This window comes from Rhipicephalus sanguineus, chromosome 1, assembly GCF_013339695.2.
Source record: "Rhipicephalus sanguineus isolate Rsan-2018 chromosome 1, BIME_Rsan_1.4, whole genome shotgun sequence".
Classification (NCBI taxonomy): domain Eukaryota; kingdom Metazoa; phylum Arthropoda; class Arachnida; order Ixodida; family Ixodidae; genus Rhipicephalus; species Rhipicephalus sanguineus.
This window is the reverse complement of record NC_051176.1, coordinates 323446369-323470330: the sequence shown is the minus strand read 5'-3', so window position 1 is coordinate 323470330 and position 23962 is coordinate 323446369. Positions and strand designations below refer to the sequence as shown.

The 23962-nt window shown below is 47.0% G+C and overlaps 1 protein-coding gene across 2 annotated transcripts in view; it reads left to right on the top strand.

Moving 5' to 3' along the window:
• Window positions 1-9109: 9109 nt before the first annotated feature.
• The window catches only part of LOC119379499 (actin-binding LIM protein 3), a 618577-nt gene continuing 603724 nt past the window's right edge, over window positions 9110-23962 (top strand). For both annotated transcript variants that reach the window (XM_037648800.2, XM_037648799.2), the window contains exon 1: window positions 9110-9328. In XM_037648800.2, coding sequence (XP_037504728.1) covers window positions 9325-9328 — 4 coding nt within the window. In that variant the 5' untranslated portion in view covers window positions 9110-9324. The remainder of the gene's footprint in view (window positions 9329-23962) is intronic.

Below are 23962 nucleotides of genomic sequence, written 5' to 3'. Positions count from 1 at the left end.
CCTTTCTTCAAACCTACCAGAACACCTCAGCGCTCCCTCCCCCGCACGCGCACCTGCCCTATTTGTACAGCTTTGCACTTCGCCCTCGCGTTCCTTCGAGTCTTTTCTTTTTCGTCTTTCACCCCGTAGCAGCTCCTTTATTGATTCCAGATGCTTTCCTTGTGCATTGCCGCTGGAGAAGTTATCCGTCTGTGCGGACCGCACGTGTCGGCTTTGGGTTTCTACGAAAAGCGCGTCTCCCTCTGTGAAAGTAAACAGTTCGACAGCAACGGCAACACCAACACGACGTGCGCAAATTTGCCAGGGAACGAAACCCCTAAGCGGAAAAACTCAGCGGCGCATTCCGAGGACGCAGGCTGCAGGGTAAACTTTTCTCAAACTGTAGTCCTCGCCACCGAAACGAATCATCGAAGATGACATCTACTGAAAGACTGGCATATCCGAGCAACTTCGAACAACCTTAACCACACGCAAGGAAATCTACCTCTTCTGTACACACAAGGTATATGCGCCTCCCTACAAAGCACACAAAGCGAGGATACAGCCGGCACACAATCCGGCACCAGCGGTCAACTTTCACAGGAGAGAAAAAACGCCGCCAAGCTGGGCTGCGCGCGGGAGTACAGAGGCTGACGTCACAGCCTACAAAGTGCATTTTTGGGGGGTCACGGCTATTTAATTAGCGCAGCCCAGAGAGAATTATGCAGGCGCCCAGGGAGCCGTCTGTGAAAAGGTGACTTTTTCACAGGAACGGAGCAACACCTGCTTTCTGGACTGTACCACGGGAGTGCAAATGTCTCGGCAGTGCATTCTTGGGGGGTTCACGTATATTAAGGGGAGTATGGAGTGCCCATGGAGTCTTCTGTGAAAAGGTCTTTAAGTAGCGTTAATCCAGTTTGCTGCAGCGGGAGTACAATAATGGTCCTGCATGCACACCAGCTGTAGCGGCGTTCAGAAAACACATGCGCCACGCGGGAGCCGGCGCGTTCATCACACTTCTACATTCTAGCCACTGTAAAGTGGATAAGAGAGGAAGAAAACATCGCCCGCCGTTCACGCCAGGCAGTCGAAGCAGTCGCAAACGTCTTTTTGGAGCCACTGGCCACTTCTGTGTGCGTGCACAGGATTGCGGCAGCAAAATGAAAAGACACTCTGCAACAACGAAGCAAAGGAGTCTTGCGTCTTACTTCAAGAAAGTTCGAACCGATGAAGCGGACGGAGAAGAACCGCCTCCTTCGAAGGATAAAACTTCGCCCTCCTCAGCACTGGTGGAAAGCCAAGCGCGTCGGAACTTCTGTAGCGACTCAGGAGAATGCACCGGTTTATGTGAATCACCTGAGAACGAACACAAGCAGGACACCCATGCGCCGCCGGAAAATGAAGGTGGCCGCAGTGCAACTCCAAGTGACCTTTGTTCTACAGTCAACGCTGGGCAAAGTGACGCCTTTACCACTGGGCAATGCCCAAGGAAGGTGAGTGGCATGGCACCTACACATTCTGGTTCGCCTCCCCTCTGTGCGACGAGTGCGAATATTTTGGACTTGGGACTGTTTGTCTCGAAAAGCAATAATGTAAATGATCCAGAGACGACGGAGAAGCTGCTGCTCAATCCGTGGACCCCTCCGGCTAACTATGATTATCCAGCCACAGGGAAAAGGAATCTGAAGTTCCAACCTCACTGGGTAGATCGTTACCCATGGCTTGTTTATTCAGAGAAGCTTCAAGGAGCATTATGCAAATATTGCGTAGTCTTCGCAAGCGAGTGTGCAGGAAAAGGGGAGCACCAGCGCTTGGGCTGTTTTGTAACTAAGGAGTTCACCAATTACAAGAAAGCCATAGACGCCTTTAAGAGCCACGCATCCAGCAGTTATCACGCCATGTCAACAACGCTATCGGAGAACTTTTTAGCAGTCCGGTCCCGCTCACAGCATGACATCTTAACACAACTTGACCACGGTCTTAAAAAGCAGGCGGAAGAAAACCGCAAGAACTTGCTGCCAATAATAGAAACAATCCTTTTCTGTGGCAGGCAAGAAGTACCGCTTCGCGGCACAGACGACTCTGGTCCGATAAATATGTCTGAAGTGCTGCCATTGAAAAATGATGGAAATTTCCGCGCACTGCTTAGGATGAGAGCAAAATGTGGAGATGCCGCCTTGAGAGCTCACATGGAAACATCTCCGGCGAATGCGCTGTACACGAGCCCAAAAATTCAAAATGAGTTGATCACCCTCTGTGGTAAAATCATACAAAGAAAGATAGTTGAAAACGTCAACTCAGGTTCGTGTTTTTCAGTTCTAGCTGACGAGGCCACTGATATATCTCGCACCGCCCACATTTCCCTATGTGTAAGGTACGTTGGACACGACACGTCGGGAGTGCCCATACTTAAAGAAGATTTTGTAGATTTCGTTCCCGTGTACGATCTCACTGGCAAGGCGCTGGCGAGCACAATCCTGAACAGCCTTAGAGGTCATGGCTTTGACCTGAACCTACTTTGCGGGCAAGGATACGACGGCGCGGCATCAATGAGCGGCCACCTTAACGGTGTTCAAGCCTTCATTCGTCAAACAGCGCCCAAAGCGTTGTACGTGCATTGTAGCGCCCACTCGTTGAACCTTGCTCTGCTTCACGCATGCAAACTCCCCAGCATCCGCAACTGTTTGGGAACTGTATCCTCAACCTGTACGTTTGTGAGAGCTTCGCCACAGAGGACGAACCAACTGCGAGACAAAGTAGAAGATTTAACACAAGAAAAAAGAAAATCAGTTCTCTCCTTTTGCCAAACAAGGTGGGTAGAGAGTCACGATGCACTTCAGCGTTTCCTTGAACTGTACGTGCCTATTGTACAATTCCTCGAATATTTGGAAGAAGAGGCCGCGTCATCTGATACTTCATCAAAAGCTTCTCAACTGCTCAATGCCATTACGAAGCCCGAGTTTGTCGTTTCGCTTCAGATCTGTAGCGACCTCTTCTCTTTGACACTGCCACTTTGCAAGTTTCTTCAAAAAATTGACTGTGACTTGGCTCAAGCGTGCGATCACGTAAAGAATGTTATAGACGTTCTTTCCACAAAAAGGGCTAGTGCGGAAACGGAATTTAATAAGATTTTTCTGAAGTCGCTCTCTTTGCTGAAGATCACAAATGTTGAGATGGCCCTACACGCATCACTGGAAGGCAGATGCAAAGAAGCAACGTACCTTCTGCTACTCCCGAAGAGTACTACCGGAGGAATGTGTATTTGCCTTTGCTGGCTGACTTCGAAAATCAATTAAGAGACCGGTTCGATGCCCATAAGAAGGTCGTGGTTGGCCTTAACATGCTGCTGCCGAAATTCTGCGCATCGGCTAGCCTTTCTGATATTGATGATGCAGTGCAGTTTTACCTTGGCGACATTCCTTCCGCTAATGTCATCGAAGCAGAGTTCACACTGTGGGTGAACAAATGCTGCCAGATCGAAGAAAAAAATCGCCCAGCTTGTGCTTTACAGGCCTTAGAGATGTGCAACCGCGACTTTTTTCCGAACATCCACAGCCTACTTTCTATCCTGGCGACTTTACCCGTGTCGACGTCGACCCCGGAACGGACTTTTTCCACACTGAGAAGGCTGAAGAGCTACCTTCGAAATCATATGAACAACGACAGATTGACCGGACTAGCACTGCTCAGCATCCATCGAGAACTTCAAGTGACCCCAGAACAAGTCCTCACAGAATTTTGCAAGTTGCCGAGAAGGAAAAACTTCCTCGTTTAAACTTCCCTCTATGTTTCAAGAGTCGATTAAAAGCTAAACCCAGCTAGCCCAAGCTTCAACCCTTCTATTCTTTCGCAATTACGAGGAAACTATCCAGCAAGCAGAATGTGCGAACGGTAACAAGAAGATCGGAATGTCGGGCGACTTGTTTGTTTGCTTGCATACATACTGTCACGGACTGCCATTTTTGCGACCCGGCGTAACGGCAAATTAACGGGCGCCGCACTCCCCCGCTGACCGGTGGAACCGTTCGCTCATGAAAAGACTGGTCTTTAGTGCAGGGAAGTACTGAATGGGGTGTTCTTCTTCAAACGTTAGTCGCCGATGTTTGATCCTTTGTACCTACGGCGGCGTCGGCAGGGTCGTCAAAGGCCGCGATGCACCCCGAACCAGCTGTAGACTGCAAGACGCACCGGCTGAAACCAAGGAAACTGACCATTCCCACGGGCAAAACTGCTTGTGGACAAGCCGTATGAGAGAACCCCAACAGGTTGTCACTCTCGCTCAGTTGAGGACCCTCTCCTAATTAAAAAGGGACGCGGTCAATATATTTTTAGGGTGGAGTTTCTAACAATGAAACGTGCATGATTGGACCCATGTAGAGGTCTCTTTTCCCCCAGGACGAGAATGAGGGGACACGGAGGTCGATTTAAGCGCAGGATTTCGCCTTGCTAAGCAGTCTAGTTGCTGACCAACATGGTGTAGAAGGAGATCAAGAAGTATCCCTTAAGTGGTTGTGGCTCCGTATCGGCTGGCCACCTAAACTTAGCCATTCGTCTAGTTGTGACGCGAAATTAACGTCTGTAACGTAGGCATCGGTACTTGAATCTCGAGTAAGTTCAACCTGCCCGAGATCGGCTTCAAGCACTAGCCTACCGGAAACACCAGCGCTGCAACACCGCCGACATCGCAGTTGTGCCAGAACTCTCTCTGACTTCTTGCATCCGATCGTCGTGGACTCGAAGCTGCCGGTCATCACAGGTATCCCTTCACCTGCTTATACCTTCGGACTTTCTCATCTGTAGTTTTATTGTTGGTTAGTTTTGTGTAGTTTGTAATACTTCTCTCTTGTAAGCTGATTTATTGATTTTATATGTATTTTGTTAGTTGGTATTAAGTGTTGTACTAGATTCCTCGTGCTGCAATATCACTAGAGTTTTGTTTTTCCCCACACACGTCTCTGATCTCTTCACTGTCTCTGCTTACGTACGGAACGACCTAACCTGCTGCCATTCCCGTCGCCGACTTCGCGCTGGCGACGCTAGAGTGGCAGCTTGTAACACATACATACCGTTTTTGTACCGTGGTTACATTGTGTTACTTCATCAGGAGCCGTTGGTCGCGGTGTCCCCGGCTTTGGTGGTGCTATTGTCCAAACTTATTTCTTGCTTTAACCAGAATTTGAGGTTGACATACCAATTTCTTTATTTGGGTACAAATAATTGAAAAGTACCATCGAATTATTACAAGTAAGCGATGTACTTGATTTATTCACAAAAATAAGCCAGTATAAATCTTAAAAAATGGCAGCCGTTCTACACGCAAACCCCCCCCGAAAAAAATTCCTGGGTACGGCCCTGATGTGTCCTTTCAGTTGTTAGTCGGCGTTTGTGGTGTCTTGATATCTCTCTCGTGCCCGTGTTTGCACGCCCTTTTAACATGAATGCGAACTAGCTCAGCTCTCTCTTATTGTAGTGCTCATGCCGATTTGTCTCTTCCTGAATGAATGTCATCCAATTCATTATAAGTAACATAAAAGCATCAAATCTGGAAGCATTCTTAATCTGTATTTCACGCCTGTCAAAAAACACAAGGGCCTTTTAGGAAGCGTAACATGAGTAATGCATATTTCAAACCAGGACCGTACGCAGGAATTTTTTTCGAAGGGTGTTCGTGTGTAGAACGGCTAACTGCGGCAACTGGTGGTCGCTGTGAAGGCATGGAACTATTTTCGTGTCACACGATAAAGCATGAAAAAATTTTGGGGGGTGTCAGAACCCCCTCAACTTCTCCTTAGTTACGGCCCTGTTTCAAACCCCCGTTCATATATATGTCTAATAAATACACTAGTGCCAAATAATGCCAGATGTCTTATAATTTATTCAATCAAGAGCTTACTTCACCTGTTAACCATCCTTGTCCATTTCATTCAAAATTTGTCACACTTTTTCCCAGAAAAAGTACTATAGCGTCCATATAACTTGTAACCTACTTTGAAAACACACACCTATTTTGTAACAAGAGTCGGTATTTTAGAATAACAGAGAGCTGAGCTAGTTGGTACGTTTTCATTCTAAAAAGACAGGGCGTGCAAACACGGACACAAGAAAGGAGTCAGGACACCACAAAGCACAAACGGCATTTGTGGTGTCCTGACTTCTTTCTTGTGTCTGTGTTTGCACGCCCTGTCTTTTTAGAATGAAGAGTCGGTAATAGTTCAGTGAAGCACTTTCACAGATACTTTTGCTTGCATCAAGAACCTGCTATATATTATACTTTTGCTAATAAAACAGCAAATCGTTAACGAAGTATTGAGCCTTAGCAAACAATGTGTTGTACTAGCAATCTACTTACTGATGTGATAAGCAAGCCTGATAAAAAACTAGACACAATATACAATTGAATGGAAAGTTGCAGTCAGTGTAAAATGATAATATACAGAAAAATAGCAGCATGGTTTACAAGTTGAAGAGGTTCCAGCTGGCATTTGGTTTCTCGTTAAGAAATATATGTGCTGTTGGGCAGGTAATGATGTATACATCAGAATAAACAGTGCACTGTTCTTTTAGACAAGCGGAAAGGGAAAACAAACACTTTTTAAGGATGGGATGGGATTTTGCTTGCTATTTTAATGTCATTAGTGAACCTTGAACATCACATTAATAAAGAAGAGTCTGTGCTCCAATTTCACGACATATGTCGTTATTTCTGTACTTCATATTCAAGTGGTATGTGCATCCAATTACTGGAGGGCAGGGGGTGGGGGGTAGTTCTAGGGGTGCTGTATATTTTGTCTTTGCATATTTCTTACAGTAAACATGTTCCTACTATAATGTAACACGTTGAGAGTTTGCAAAATATAGGTATATATTCTCCAAGTACATCATTTCTTGAATCGACTTCTGCTTTCTTCTGATCGTGCTCTATTTCTGATCATGTCGTTAAGTTTGTTAACCGTCCTTCATTTCAATGTATGTCCTGTTTTGGTTTCGATATTTGGGCCCTGATGGGCAATCAATTGGCATTACTACTTGGTTCTGCATGTCCAATTCACTGTGATGGATGCATTGCATGCTGACATGTACATAAAATGTCCCATTACATGTTGAAGTAGTAGTTCAATGCAGCAGAGCACCCATTAAAATTACATTAGTTCACATAAAAGAGTATGCTTTGCTCCCTGCCTTTTTCAAAATGAGGTACTACACTTACCAGAAGCTTGGAAGTTTATCATTTAGAAAACGCAATTCCCGAAGCATGTTTTTTTTTTACATTTGCGTGCGCTAAATTTTAATTTTAACGGCATCGAGCTGTGTTGTGAAGAATGAACAAATATCCACAAAGTGCCTCCTGTCTTTTCTTTCTTTTTTTTTTTCACCGTAGCTGCGTACTCATACGCCAGCAAAATTAAGTTATAGGGTTTCTTGCGTCGTGTCAATTGTTATTGTTATTATTATTAGGTTTTAATACATAGAGAACACGAAGGCACAGAGGAAACAGAGAGGGTACAGGCTGACAACTGCCACCTAAAGGGGCACAACAATGCCTGCCTGCTCCTTGAACGGGCAGGGGGAACAGAGGAAAAGAAGATAGGGGGGAAAGAAAGAGGAGAAAAAAACAAATAACACAGACGTAAACACAAATTAGCACGTGCTCGCTGCATAACGAATGCGGGACACTAAAAATTGTGCTTAGTGTCTCACATGACCCACATGACGGACTGTCTACACGTTCACGACGAGGCAATCCACGACCACGAATACGGGGAGGGAACAATCCGCTTGCTACACGCTGGTCAGGGTGCTGCTTCAGAAGATGTCAGCGGATGAACAGACGAGCGTTGTCAAACAGGCATGAAATTTCTCGACAGTCACATTCGTTGTGGGCACAACTTGCAGCTAGGTGATCGGCGTCTTCATTGTCATCAATGCCCACATGCGTAGGTATCCAGTAGGTCCAGTACACGGAGTGGTCCAGTAGCACATGAGGGACAACCCCACGAGAAATACCACACGATCGCGTTATAAAGCACGCCAAAGGGGGCGACGCCGTGTACACGCTCCCGGATTAATGTTGATTACCACTTCATCCATCGTAAAACGATCGGCGTATGGGCGTTTGTCAGCAAAAAATTGGGGGACCCTTAAGCTCCAACTTAAAGAGTTGAACGCAATAGCGAAATCCGGCCCCTGGTGCGCACTTCAACCACTAAGTGCATACTTATTGATGTGTATTGTTACACACACACGCACACAGACACACACGCGCGCGCGCGCGAGAATGGTACATACAGGTTTTTGATCTAAAGCAAGTCGCATGGCCTCCAAGATGCACGCCGCGCGCTTGCCATCTCGGAGGCCATGAAGAGTCTCACAATGCCTCACAGATGGCAGCACATTATCTAGCGTTCGCTGTTTGCTTGATCAACGCCTCCTCTGGAAAAGGCGGCATTGGCTTGATATGTTTTCCGCTAGATGGACATAGTTGTCCATTTCCTTTCTCGATTTTTCGCTCACGGATGATTTTTCGCTCACAACCAACGGTCCCCGCGGTCCCGACACCGTCGACGGAATTTCTGCGACACGAGCTCTCTAACGCTATCGCGTTAAAAGGCTCAAACATTTCAGCGTCATCTCTACGGCGGGCACGGCTTCAGCGCAAAACAAAACGCGAACGTGGGCGCCGCGTGTTGATTGAAAACAAACAAAAACAAACAAAAAATACCGGAAGCGCACGCAGGTCACGTGACCATCTCCAGCCAATAGCGGCGCAGTATGGGCCCCAGCCATCCTAGGGGATATGTTTCGGATACACGCGTCGGAATAGTCACCGAACAAGGAACATACGGCTCTGAACCGCAGAGCGGTAAGCTTGCCCACCTAACGTCTCCTGCCACCCGGGGACACTGCCCTTTTGATTACAGACAGTGCTCCTAGAACGTAAATGCTACGTTAATTATAAAATAAGAGGTTGCTGTTCCCGACGAAAGTACTTTATCCGGATGAGTATCGGTAACGTGATCTCGAATAAAATTGTCCAAGACTGAGGTTTTGAGGAGAACACATGGAGGTGGCCTGCATAGCTTCAGCCAAAACGTTGGCTTCAGCATTTTCTTTGAAACCTCTTCGGCCAACTGAAAAATTCTAGAGGGCGCCACCTGACTGGCCGTGGGCGGCCAGCAGGACCTGAAGGATTAGCCGTGTCGCTCGTGTGTTGATGTGTGCCCACTGTCCGTCCTTGAAATAGCACACCAAGTACTCATCACTTCCCGCCCTCGCTATTATTGAGTACTGGCGTAAGGCCGTTCCTAGCTTCGATTGCTGCTCCTGTTTTGACGTCGGGCCGTGGCGATGGGTAAGTCAACATAGGCCTAAAGTGTTGTGGCGTGCAGGCGGAGAAATGAGCATTGTTTGTTTGGCCGCGTAGCACCACGCTCGATGCGCTCTTGCATCGACCGTTGCGCGACCGGCCGAGTTTGTGCAAAGGGTGCCTACCATGCAACCGGTTTCGGCTCCGCTTCCTGGATCCATGCGAGGGCGTGTCCCCTCATTTGGTCAGCCCTTGCTGCCCCCCTTGGGCCAAGGCCACTTGTTCCTAGCTCTTCTTTCTGATGTGCAATCATTCTTGATGCTTCACTTTAGCATTCCTGTTTCCCGTATGCGAGTGATCGGCCGAGAATCCCTTTGCTCGACCTTTCTTGTTGACGAGGGCATCGGACGGCCGTGGATGGATGATTGTAACCAGTTCTTTGAAGCGTGGGGATGATGAATCTGTTGCAGTCTAGCATTTCGCTTGTCACTCCTTGGTTTTTTTATGCACTATAAAAACCTCCATGCTGTACAGAGAGGTGAACATAAAACTTGAAATACGAGCGCGTAACTTAAACAGGGACTTCGGAAGACCAGGACAAGCGCATACTACCCACTAAAAATATATTTGGAAAGCATTCACACACACACACACACACACACACACACACACACACACACACACACACACACACACACACACACACACACACACACACACACACACACACACACACACACACACTGACAGGTATATATGTCAATGCCCAATCAGCCATTTTAACAAGTGAACATAAAGGTTGCTTACCTAAGTTTGCAATTGGACTCCGGTTCTATCAATTTATTCCCTCCTTTTTGCACCTAATTGGGGATTTTCACGATCTGTAGAGGGTGCCACAGACACACATGACAAATACCTGGGATTAACCTAGAGCTGCCGCAAGGTGTTTCAAGCAGTGAATGTGCTGTGGGCCTGTGCCCACAAGCGTCTCAGTGATGTCGCAGGTGTGTGTTACAAAGCTCCTTGAGACATCGTCACTCTAAGTGATCGATTGTACGGCTTGCCCAAACACATTTTCCTTCTTACGTCATGGTTGGGACTCTCACAGGCGTTTGGAAGTCCTTCCGACCGATAGTCTATTGATTAAATGGTCAAGCACGAGCTGCTACACGGGATGTTTCGAAAGCCATCGAGTCAATAGTCTATCAAGTCAATGGAGCACTCCACAACTCCATGAAAACTTCGATGGCCATTAAGCGATGGAAGTGGATCCAGCACGAATGTGCCGTCAGGATTAAAAAAAGAAAAATTTAATGACTGTGTTTTGAAAACTGTATATTTGAGTGTTATGAATTATATAATAAAGTATTTTTGCCACTTGAAATGTGCAAACTGCACACACTCTCGACAACAGCAACGTGCTTGCCTTCATCGCGCTGTCTTGCCGTGCCTCACTCGCCACAGTTTCGCTGCTCAACAATTTGAAAGCTAAATATGTACTACAAATAAACAATTTATTGAAATGCTTAAACAAAAACAACACATATATCTGTGCTTTTAAGTGGATTTATCTTATTTAACATTCGGTGACATGAATACGAAACTAAAGATCTGAAGCGCCACAATTTTTGTGAGAAACACCTGAACCCCTCAACAGCTGTTCAAAACTGCCGTGTAGCAGTGCGACAACTCCATCGAGTCGGTAGAGTTGTGGCGTTTGAATGGCCATCGACTAGGTGGCCTTTCAAAAGTGCCCATGTGACCGGCACTATATTTGTCGGCTATATGGGTATATTTCTTATATAAGAAAAGTAGCATTTTTCAGGCTTGATGGTGAGGTCAGAACGGACACTCTCGAGTGACAAGAAATGTTCATACCGGTGATTCCTTCACCTTGTCAATGGCTATTCTATGTTCCTGAGACACTGATGGTAGAAATGCTCAGCAAATTCGAAAGGCAAAAAGCCCAACCAAGCAGTACTGTCTTCGCATGATGTATAAAGGGAAGCTGAAGAGCTTTTCAAAAAATTATAGACACCCCTTCGTACATTGAAGCACCCCGAGCACAATACTAGACATCAGGTTTGACATCGCTCGACCGAAAATGCCTTCTTAGTGAAAAACACCGAGGTGCTCCTGCGTGGCGGGCTGCAAACCTGGCTCGCATCTATGATTGGTGGAGCGCACTGTGACATCATTATCGGTAATCGCCGCAAGAGCAACTGCTCACAAACGGGCACTGCGACAACCTCACTGACGCTTTGGCAGAGTTCAAACGCTGTGATCAGTGGCGTAGCCAGAAATTTTACAGGAGGGTGTTCGTGCGTGAACTTAACTATGAGTTCACGATGAGGTGCTTGAAAGAACAGAGACATTAGAACACAAGACAAGGTGCTTCTTGTAAAGTCTCCGTTTGTAGCGTTTCACCATCACAAACATATACTGACGTGCCCACCCGGCAGTCATTCTAAAGTAGGAGTATAAATAAAGGATGTTTTGAGTAACTAGAACCAAATATTTGAAGAAAAGTGGTTAACCACAACTGAATGAAACCAATCACATATGGTTTGCCGTCAAGTGGCACTTGTTAGGGTACTTATATTGCACCTAATTGGTTAAATGACAAATATCACTAGAATATATTCAAAATGTACAGTGCCATCTGTTGATCCCATAAGTTCGATCCACCATGTTTTGTTAGGCGCGATAACGAAACCAGTCGCATATCGCAGCCTTTCAGGCGCTAGCTACTGTTTTTTTTTAATCTTTGTTCTGCAATGACTTCCCAACGCTTTGTGCACTGTTAAGGCAACGAGGGAGCCATGACAATGCCGGACACAAGGTAACACTAATTTTAATCGAATTTATCAGTTACAGTTAAAACTCGATTTAACGAAACCCGATTTAACGAAGATACCCCGGTTCCCCCTCAGACGCCCATAGGGTCCAATGCTTCGACTAACTCGAAATAATGAAACAAATTTTGGGATCTGTCCCGATATAACGCACCTTTTTTCGAAAAATGAGATGGAAAATTGATATTCTTGGTTTCTTTTGTAGAGAACGCCCCAAAAGTTATTGATTACGAGCCACCTTCGCTCAGTGGACGAAGTGCTCATAGAGATGAGTTTCTCTGACTGCGTGAGCGCCGACGCAAATGTAGTATCGACGGAAGTTTTGGATGACAGAGATATCTTGCGGCTTGTAGGAAGCGTGGAGGGAGTGGCGGCCGAAGACACAGACGACACTGAAGAAAGCGAGGCTCCCGTACCAACAGCGAGTCAAGTGATGGATGCCCTTGATTTGCTGCGGCAGTTTGCTGGAACACATGAGGGGACGGAAGACGCGCTGGACACGCTTAAGACTTACGAAAAATTCATGTGGTCCTTGCTTACAAAACACAAGCAAGCAAAGACTTCTTTGCTGGGAAATAAATTTGTTGTCCCCTGTGGCCCTTATTGTTGAGGTAACTATTCTTGTTGCTTCATACACCCTAGAGGTGTCGGTTATTTCCGGGGGCCGCAATTTCATTTTTGTCGCAGTTACGCTATGCAAATACGATGCCACGGTAGCTTTCCGGATGCCGCTACACCATATAATTGAACGTACCGAATTAAGTGACCGCAAAATGCCTCATTCGGTTTAATGAAGTTCCTGATTTAACGAAATAATTCGTGGCTCCCTTCAGTTCTGTTAAATCAAGTTTTAACTGTACCTGAATGAAGAAAAAGAAAGTAACCGACGTGAACTTGTTTCGTCAACAAGATCGGCGTGCACTGTGCTTTGGATCAGAAATGACCGCCGTGCACAAAAGTGCTCTTCAGCCACAGTTCTTATTTCTCCGTGCAGTTTATTTGCTTGCCTGCAACTTAAACTAGACTTGCAGAACAATATTACGATATATACATTTTAAAACAAACTGCCGATGTCGCACACGCGCGAGAGAGCATGATTGATCAACATTACCTTGTCGGTGTTGCAGATCGATGAAAGCAAAGATTTACGTATATAAACGTGTGTAAGCGATGCCACAGACGCTGCTGTGTGGGTCCGCAGAAAATCAGTGCCGCCACACGAGACTCGATTGGCGCAAAGATCCCAACAGGCATCTTTTTGCAAGCTTCGCAAGGCAGTGTGCACCGAAGTACATAGTCTGCACGCCGCATCTGCCCTTTGCTTTACACCCCCTTATCCCTCCCATTTTATTTTTCTTTTGCTTTCTTCGGTCAGCGTGTGCTGCTATCAAGGAGCTAAGAGTTAAGGAGCCGCACAGTAGAGGGATCTGTTTGTTCGGTAGATCATCGCACTCATCTTTCCGCTGATCGCGGGCCCTCCTATGCTGTTTGCAATAGCACACTGTAATGCAACGCCGCCGTGGGATGTGAAAACAAAGAGCACAATATTTTAAAAAGATTGATACGTCAATGAACGTACACGTATCACATAAAAAAAAAAGCCAGAACAACATTAATTCCACTTGATATATTGTGACCAAAAGGCGTTATAAACAACCACTATGCAGTAAAAGAGCATACTCTTTGTATACAGTTAAAACGTGCGATATATTTTTGTTTGGTTTGTGGCGCACCGCTCATGCACATGTCCGCGCCTTGTTTATTTCGAAATAACTATGACACACGCTATTGCGAACAGTGTAGTAGAGAAATGAACCGAGGAAAGCGGCACAGCGTTGCACAAGTCGCGCAGAAACAACGTGGTGTCATTATCTGATGAGTGTTTATGACGTGTGTACCGTAAAATGCCGAGCAAGCGCCCCCACCCGAGCAAGCGCCCCCCTCCCTTTTTCGGGAGATCTGAAATGGGCGCCAGTGACCGAACAAGCGCCCCCTCCCCTCCCCCTCCTCCCCTGTGGCCACTTTTTTTTTTCAAGACGAGCATCGCTTGTGTAAAAAGCCACAAGAATAAGCACACTGGATGCGTATCTAATGTTGTTTATGAAATTCCGTTGTCATGTGGCCGGTCGTATATTGGTCAAACCGGTCGCTGCTTCAATGGTTTGACAGTGACAAGGGGAATAGAAACAGTAAATAAATAAAGAATTTCATTAGAAACATGGATGGGCATTTTTTTATTTTGAGCGGCTCTCCCACTGCCATCGTGAATTTCGGTCTGGGACCGAGCAAGCGCCTCCCTTCAAATCTGGTCGGATTATCCTTCACCGTAGGGGGGGGGGGGCTTGCTCGGAATTTTACGGTGTGTAAAAATACAATGGAGATTAATTGCAGTGCTAGGTTACCTTAGAAGTTTGACAGTCACATCTCTTCTGCAGTGAACACTTTTCTTGTACGCCTGCCTCAGACCGAAAGCGCATGCCTCTAAGAACATTTTGGCTTTTCGAGTAGCGCACCTCTTGTAGCTGCCGTCCGGCGAGTTTTGCAGCGAAAGCTGTTACGAGGTCACAATGGCTGTTTTTGGTGCCATAGTTGTCCGCCGCCGCCAGTGTCCATAACCGCTATCGCACGAAATAAGAAAAAAAAAACATACAAAAGAAGAAAAAAATCCAGGATGGAATGGGGTCCGAACCTGGGCCCTCTGCGTGGCAGCCCAGTGAATGCCGGTGCTTGAAACTCCTTTGCAAAAAGGCCCTAACAGGCTTTATGCCGGGAAGGAATCACATTAACGTATGTAATATAGCGTCATAGAAGAGTGAAATAATAACCAGGCTAACACAACCAGGGGTTGATGTCCATATGACGTGAGGCCCGCTGATGCTTGCTGACTTGGCAGCTCTGGACCATATGAGCGATGTCCTGGTGAAAGCCAGGCCCACAAATGTGGGACCGGGCCACCATCTATGTCTTTTCTGTGCCAGGATGACGTGCGTGCAGCAACTGCAAGACCCTGGACTGGAGACTTTGTGGGATCACCTCCCAGGAACCCTACAGTAGCCAGACCTACTGCAGGCTCAGCTTGGTGGCCTTCTCCTGGTGCAGCACCACTGCTAATGCAACACCTACTCCTGCTGCTGTTCCACAGCTAGCTGAAGTTTTCATGTCGGAGCATGTGTACCTTGAGGTACTCTGTTTTGCGCAGGGACGGTCCGTGACACACACAAAGCAAGTTCAACACAACAAAGAACGCAAGAGTTTATTGAGCGCTGCCTTTCATGCATTCCAGACATGAGACTGTCCAGATAACGTGGCGCTACAGAGGGTGCGCAGTGACGTCAGAGCGCGGCACGCGTACGTAGAGAGCTCGTGCTTTATCACGCGTGCATCCAAACATGATGACACTGCGTGGCATGTACCTACATGATACATCTTCCTTTCTTCAATGGACACGTACTGAAACAGAGAATAAAAAATGGTCACAAAAATAGTTGCATCACGGCAATGCTGTTTACGTCACTTGCACGAAGTTTCCCATGTAACTCAGTCTCTGCGGTGGTCTTCAGTTTCGGGTACTCCATCTCGGTCCGGGGCTTTCAGTTTCCGAGGCTGCACTAGCAGTGGTGGACTGCAGGTGGTTGACGCCGTCATCACTGCAGCTCTCTTCGTCTGAAGACTCTCCTGTGTCGTCGAATGCTTCTGCTGTCTGCAAGAGGTGTTGGTGGTTACGCCGCAGAATGTCGCCCTTCTCGGTGATGACCGAGTATGATCTTGGCTTGATCCGCTTCAGGACTTTAGCCTTTGTTTCCCATGTGTTCCCCTGCACTATCACCACTTTCCCTATGGTCAAAGGCGGAAGAGGCTGACGCTTTGGTTGTGACTGCCAGTGTTTCAGAACGGCTGTTCGTGGACCCTCGCTGAAGTCCGGTATGGGCGTCCTCGGTTGCTGACCTTGAAGTAACTCCCCTGAGGACCTTCCGTTTACCAGCAGGCTGGACCTGTAGCTGAGAAGACCCATACAAAAGTCATTTTTCCCTTCCTTCGTTTTCTTCAAAATTCTTTTAACAATTTGGACACCCTTTTTCAGCCAGGCCATTAGATTGCGGAAACCTTGGACTTAATGTTGTGTGCTTAAAATCGTAGTCTTTCGCAAAACTAGAGAACTCTCGGCTTGCGAACTGTGGGCCATTGTCGGTGCATACTTCAAGAGGTATGCCATGCCTAGCAAAGACTGCTCGCAGTCTTTCGATAGTTGTCACTGCAGACGCATCATGGAGTAGTTCAACTTCTGGAAAGTTGGAATGTGTGTCGTACGTGCACAAGTACGATTTTCCGGCATACTGGAAAATATTTACGCCAACACGACACCATGGTTGATCAGGTGTCGGGCGTATCACGAGAGGCTTGCGCTGCTGTTTGTAAGCATACCTTTGGCAGACTGTGCACTTTGCAATGACACTATCAATCTCTGAATATAAACCTGGCCAGAATACTAGACGACGTGCTCGTGCCTTACATTTGTTTATTCCCATGTGGCTGTCATGGATCCGGTTCAGCATTTCACGTCTCATACTTAGGGGTATCACGCTTTGTTGCCTTTAAGCAGGACCCCATTTACGACAGATAGGTCAGCTACGAAGGGTCTTAACTCTCCCTGAACTGGTTTGTTTTCCGCCAGACTTTCCGCAAGGTTCTTCAAGCAGCAGTCGTTTCTTGTTTCTCTCACCAATCCATCTTGCATCGCTTCGCTTACTAGTGATGAAACCACACTTACTGCATGTATTTCGACGTCCTCGTATACTCAGTCTTTCTCTGGACTGCCGACAGAAGCCTGCGACAGCATATCTGCAAGGATGAGCTGTTTTCCTGGAATATACTGCAATTGAAAATCGTATTTCAACAAACAAAGAAAAAAACGCAGTTGAGGCGGCATTTCCCCAATAGCTTTTTTCGAGATTGCCACCAGTGGATGGTGGTCGGTTTCTAGGATAACATGACGTCCGTATGCAGAGTGATGAAACTTTTCACATCCTACTACGATAGCCATTGCCTCCTTTTCAATCTGTGAATACCTTTTCTGAGCCTCTGTCAGTACGCGGGAGGCATATGCGACCGGTTTCCACGAATCGCCATACCGCTGTAAAAGAGCTGAGCCTATGCCATGCTGTGAGGCATCTGAGGTTACTTTCGTGTCTCTTTTAGGATCGAAGATTGCCAACACCGGTGGTCCACTAAGACATTTGCATAGCTGCTCTCATTACCTTGCGTGATTCTTTGTCCATTCGAAAACCATGTCTTTCTTTATAAGCTGGCGCAACAACTGAGTCTTTTCAGCGAGCACGGGCACGAACTTTGAGAAGTAGTTTATCACACCTAGCATTCGTTGCACTCCGAGCTTGTCAGTCGGCAGCGGCAAGCTAAGAACCGAGGTGATCGATGTGGGGCTCGGCCGTATCCCTGCCTCGGAAATAATATCGCCAAGAAAAGAAATTTCCGTGACACCTACTTCACACTTTTCGGGATTGAGCGTTAGGCCCGCTTTGCGCGCCGCTTCCAGAACGCTTCGCATGCTCCTGACAAACGGGCAAAAGTAAAGTGCTTTGAAGTAAACCACTTTTGTCGCCCAAAGGGACCATTTTCAGAAAGGAGTTGCGCCGATGACACACGGCACCGGACTAGTGCTTCAGGTGGTTCCTCAGAAGAACGCTGAAAATAAATGGCGCTCGCTTCTTCTGCGAGCGATGTATTTTTAAAAAAGCTACGCATGTAGATCACTTTTAGCACTACCAGAACTCGAAAACGTTTGTTTTTAATGTTTGACGGCTTATAATATTGCTCACGTTCGTATATTTTTTTCCTTTTTTTGCATTTTAGCAGCGACCTCGATTGGTTTTGCAACTATGAACAGTCGGTGTTTTAGTACCCACGTTCTTGCCGTCCTTTCTCACGTTTGTGTCAGTGCCGGCGTGCCGCGTTTTATTCATAGCGTTATTCACACAACTGTGATCACGTGATGGATTAGCGGAGTAATTAGCGATAGCGATAAAGGAAGAGTTGCGGTAATCCTGACACTTGTTGCTCTCGGATTTCTTGATGGTTAGATTACCGCAGCGCAGGCGAAAGTCAAACGACTACTCGCCAGAGTCTTTACAAAAGAGCACAGAGACGCGCCTTCACATTACAAGAGCGAACAAATGCATACGACAGAGGTGACAGAAGCCAGCGCACACCCGATGCGCTTCTCGCTAAGCGTTCTTGTGGGACGTGGACCGCGTATGGCAAGCACGCCGATGAGCGTCCCTTGCAGCGCACTCGCAGGTAGCGTGGAGTCGCGTGTTCCTTGATAAGCGAGTTGACCTTGCAGATCGGGTTTTGCAGGCACAGTGATGACAACACACATTGAAGACACCAACGTGGCGGCGCCAGTGACGTGATGCGGGCGTGCAAGAGTATAGCTACTGTAAACATTTATTGTTTAACAAATCGCTTCACTACTGAAAATGAACACATTTTCCCTAGGGGAAGAAATCACGGGGCAACCTAGCGTTGTGACACGCTTTCTTCTATTGATCAGCTCTGCACACTGTGTGCGAGAGTACTCCCCTACTGCCGGAAAAGTAGATGTGGGATCTGCTTTTCGGAAAAGAACCTTTGCCAGAAAGGAGTTGCTCCTTTGTCGTGTGTCACTGCGCCTGAACGCCTTTCCGGAAGATGTCCCCTAGTCTAAAGGACTTTAGAGTGGCCGTGTGTCAGGGGTATAAGTCTTCCATCATGTTCCTGTCTGGTGGCACCCCATATGAACATGTCGTGCACTCGCACGCCTGCAATGCCGTCGAAGATCTCGTTCAACGTTTTCTGAAAGACCTCCGGAGCGGACGCGATACCAAACAGTAGTCGAAGGAAACGATAACAGCCGAAAGGCGTGGCAAATGTACATATTCTCGAAGTTTCCTCGTGCAGCGGAATCTGATGGAAACCGGAGTTGGCGTCCAAACGTGAAAAAAATTTGGCGCCTGCCAACTCTGCCTCGATATCTTCACGCCATGGCATCTCGTAATGCTCGCGCTTCAGGCGCACATTAATTCTTCTGGGATCCATACAGATCCTTAATTTGCCATTTTTTTTCTTGATTGTAACCGAAGGACTTACTCAGTCCGTGGGCTGTTCCACTTTAGTGATGATGCCTGCCTTGAGCATCCTTTCGAGCTCCTCTTTAAGGGGCTTTTGCAGTGCCAGAGGCACACGTCTCGGCGTTTGGACGCTTGGAATTGCACCTTCTCGTAATATCATCCGGTATTCACGCTGGACACACCCGTCCCTTGGAACACGTCTCTGTAAGCTTGCACCAGTTGCTCGCTGCTGTTGGCTGTAATCGCATTCACAGATTGCTTGAATAGTCCCAGCCGCTCATTGGCGTGTAGCCCCAGGATGGCTTGACGCCCCTTTTTCACAATGAAAAAGTCTCTGTCGGCGACTTGGTCACCTATTGTGGTCTTTAGCGTCGCGATTCCCAGGTGGTTGATGACTGCTCCATCATATGAATGAAGCACCGAGTTGCTGGCCTTAAGCTGCGCTTTTGGTCGCAGTCTCTGGCAGGTACCATAAGGCATTAGGTTCGCTTGGGCACCAGTGTCCACCTTGAGGAAAACCTGCGTGTTGCTGACTTGCACTGGCACCATCCAGTCACGTGGCTGCTTGACGTTTGACACGTTCAGAATCTGAAAGTTGTCTTTTCGGTCACCGCTTCCGACTTCTGAGACTTGTTTCGTACTCTTGCAGCGCACCGTGAAATGGTTGTCGCCCCCACACTTTCTGCAGATGCGTTCAAATGCGGGGCAACTTCGTGGGTCATGTATGCGTCCACATCGGCTGCACCAGAATTCATTCTGCCGTTCTCGGTTGGGCTAGCTTGCTTTCACGGGGTCGACATGTCTTTCTTGTGTCCTGATTTCTTTCTGCGCTGCGGCTAGTTCCGACGACTTGCATACTTGTTCGGCTTTAACCAACGTCAATCCTTTGTCCCGAAGAAGTTTCTCACGGACCTTTCCGTTGCTTGTGCCATACACAATCGGGTCTCGAATCATAGATTCTGACATTGTGCCGAAGTTGCACGACCGGGCGAGTCTTCTCAGGTCCCGTATGGACTGTTCAGCTGACTCACTGTTGGCTTGGACTCGCTGCCGGAACATGAATCGTGCATGGACTTCATTTAGCTGGGCCTCACAGTAGGCATGAAATTTCTTCACCACCGTCTCGAAGTCATTCTTGGATTCGCCCTCGGTGAAGCTGTTGTAAACCTCGAAAGCCTCATCCCTGGCCACGCTATGTAGCAATGCAACTTTCGTCGCTCCAGTCCGTGGTTTCTCGCTTGTTTCGTGCAGGGACGGTCCGTGACACATACGAGCCAAGTTCAACACAACAAAGAATGCAAGAGTTTATTGAGCGCTGCCTTTCATGCATTCCAGACATGAAAGACGGTCGCGATAACGTGGCGCGGTGCGCAGTGACGTCAGAGTGCGGCACGTGTACGTAGAGAGCTCCTGCTTTATCGCACACGTGCATCCAAACACGATGACACTGCGTGGCACGTACCTACACAATACATGTTCCATAGGCTCCCCAAGCATCGCTTAGTGGCGCTGCTACTCTTGACAGGCAGCGCCATCTCTGGCGTAAAAATACAAACTGGATGCCAGCAACGCGCATTTTCCCTTCTCTCCAATGTGCTGCCGCTTGCTTCCATGCACGTGCAGAGCTCTCGTGGTGCACTTGCGGCATCTCACAATGTACCGCTTGTAGTGCGGCTTCAAAAGGATCTTCAAGCTTGACTGGCACTTCCGAAAAGCGAACTTGATAAAAGGAGAAAGGCTCGTCCATCACGTTTACGGTGCAGAGCAGACGATTGACGACAACGATGCCCGACTCAAAGCGAAATGCATTTCCCAAGTCGCGATTACACAGTTAGGATGTATACCTCGCGGTACGTCTCATTCTGTCACGTTAAAGATGCGTAATGGTCCACGTGCACTCCGAAATGAAGCCGTGCACGCTATCGATGTTCTGCGGTGCGGACTACGAATCATATGATTGTTGTTTTGATATGGCATGCTTACAGTAGCAGCCATGTACTTTCGTGAACAAACGTTTGCGGCGTGCGAAAAAAAGATTATACGGCCATGGCACTGCTTCCTGAGAAGGTTAGAGTCAAGTCCTCCGTGCCGCTGAAGAATTACCCGCCGATTAAGACGCGAGGCAGCTAGCTGAGCTTTAATCACTGTGAAGCAAGATGAACTGCTCGCCTCGTTTTTTCGGCTCTCGCATCATGCTTGCACTCTCTTTTTATGAGGATATTGACTTGACAGGCGTGTAAAACATGCTGCGCGAACGCGGCTAGAGAATCGCACAAAGTCAGAAGGTGTTTACTTCGAGGTTGCAATTGCGAAGCATTATATTTAGTGGCTTAAATATCACCCTAATGAAGTGACATAAACAAAGGAAACCTGCAGAACGATGTGAAAGCTTGCTGAAAATGCACAGACGTCCATTCCGGCGTGATAAAGCAGCTTTCCCGACGCATGAATTGCAGGCGCTGAACTTCTGACAATGTGTCGAGCTCAATTGAATTCAGCCAACTGCACAAGGCTTGGTATAATGCGAGTGTGAACGTTCAACAACGACGGGTAGGTCTCACGGACACGGGGAATCAAAACACAATGTTGTGTCACCTACAACCGTAACTCGACTTTCACAATGCGAGAAGACAGCGAGTAATCATTACTGTAGTCGCGGCGTGAGTACGCTGAGTTACGTACTTATTCATGTAGTCGAAACGAATGAAAGTGATGTACTCAAACAGCCAAAATACAGTAGAAGGCGAGACAGCGCTGTCAGCTATCCACGCTTGCCGCCTTTATTTCTCGTGCGACATGCCCGAGAACCGATATAGTTTCACACGTGAATCGCATGCCTTGGTGTTGTCTGCACTGTTGTGGCAGGCCACGACACAGCAATACTTCGGACCTTGCTTGCACTTCCGTGGGGTCGCTTCTGCCAACGTGGAAATGCAGCTTCGCACTGCAAGCCTCTCGGTTCAGCGTGCCAAGCTGTCGGCATGGCGCCCCAGTTCCCCGCACCGACTGAGAACGCGCGCGCGCATGTTTCCGCTACCGACAAACAGGCTGAGCCGGCCGTGCATGCACCCAGTTGCACGAGAGCTTCTCTCCAGAGCTGCAGCGTGGCGCTGTTGTTGCGCCGCAAACTTGAGCTTGGGTTCCCTATATCTGTGGTGTTGCAGGCGACCAACCAGGACCCACTCTTGTACCAGGTGGTCAAGGCGGTGTCTTGAGGGGGTGCTGCATGCTCATCACACATGTTCGTTTTAGTCTCACGTTTCGTGGGAGTCGAGCCACTGCACTTCATTTCACGACGCAGGCATATCAGTGTTACTGGAACACACAAAGTGTTCTTTATGCAAGAAAACTGGGAAACTGTGGTAATAATGCTTTGACTGTTTGCGTGCGCTTATTGACTATTTATCATTGTACTTTCCATTGCTCGCTTTCCAATCTCTCAATTCTGGCACAGCACATCATCATAAGAGACGCATAGAGGGAATGCGTTCTTTAGCACTCAAGATATGAATTATACTCAACTGAAATAGATGAAAGAAAAGGAGGCTACAACTGAAAGTGCATACTGTGGAATGAGGGATGTCTAACACTGGTGTGAAGTCGTAAACCACGCGAATGCATTTAATTGGAACGGTCTTTTTCTTTACAAAACAGTTCCCAATTTCCGACCATAGATCATTACTGTTGTTTAGCGAAGCTCAGAAAAGAAAAAAGACGTGTTACTGTATTTTCTTGTTATTAGAGATGTCCTTTGCGCAGTAGCCACCACGCTCTGGAAACACAATGTTTGACATTTTCTGCTTTTGTTGTAATAAAAATGATGCAACATGTTTTTTCATAATATCATTCTGCAGTCCTTTGAGAACATTTTGGGGGACTTTGAACAAAATTGAGATTGGGTTTTTTTTATTAAAGATTTTTGAATGGAGGAGCACTTTTCTCTTTTTGGTGTTTCGAGCATGAAAATTTACTACTTTGAAAATTATTAGAGAAATACAAATGCAGAGGTTTATTATTCACATAAAGGCCTATTCATACTGCAAATATGAACAAGCTAAGATGTTCACAGAAGTAGCCATAGCGTCCCAAATTTGACTGATTTTCAAAAACGCAGCGTTTTTCGTGAATTTTTAAAAATACATAATTTACTCAGAATTCCATGAAATGATAAGATCTATTTCCTCTTTACTTCTACTTCCGCCAAAAAGAAAGATATTTGTAATATATAGCTTCAGTGGCTGCCAGCATGATTGCGAATTTACGAAAACGCACTCTTCGTAAAATGGTCGTCGTCAGCCGGCGACACTTGTCGAATTTTCCTGTGTTGAAAAAATTTTTTATTTGAAAACGAACTGCGATTTCGTGCTGTGCAGTCATATGTGCACAACATACAAAATTATAAGGAAAATCGGAAACATCAAATATACACCCTTTTTTGATCTTTCGTGGAATCGACCACCTGAATAAACTGATGAATGAAAGCCCTGTTGCTTTGTTACTTTCTAGTCTATGCTGAATCGCTAGTGAGTACAGTGGCCACGATTTGCCCGCTGAGTTAGCATGAAGCAACATTTACGTTGAAAGGGGGGTGCTCAGGAGCACGGAAGCCGCGGCCGTTAGTTGCGACGCGCGTGGGTTTCTGTGCGAATCGTTTGTATAGAAATAGAAATGCAAAATGTTTTGTTCAAAGGACGTGCGTT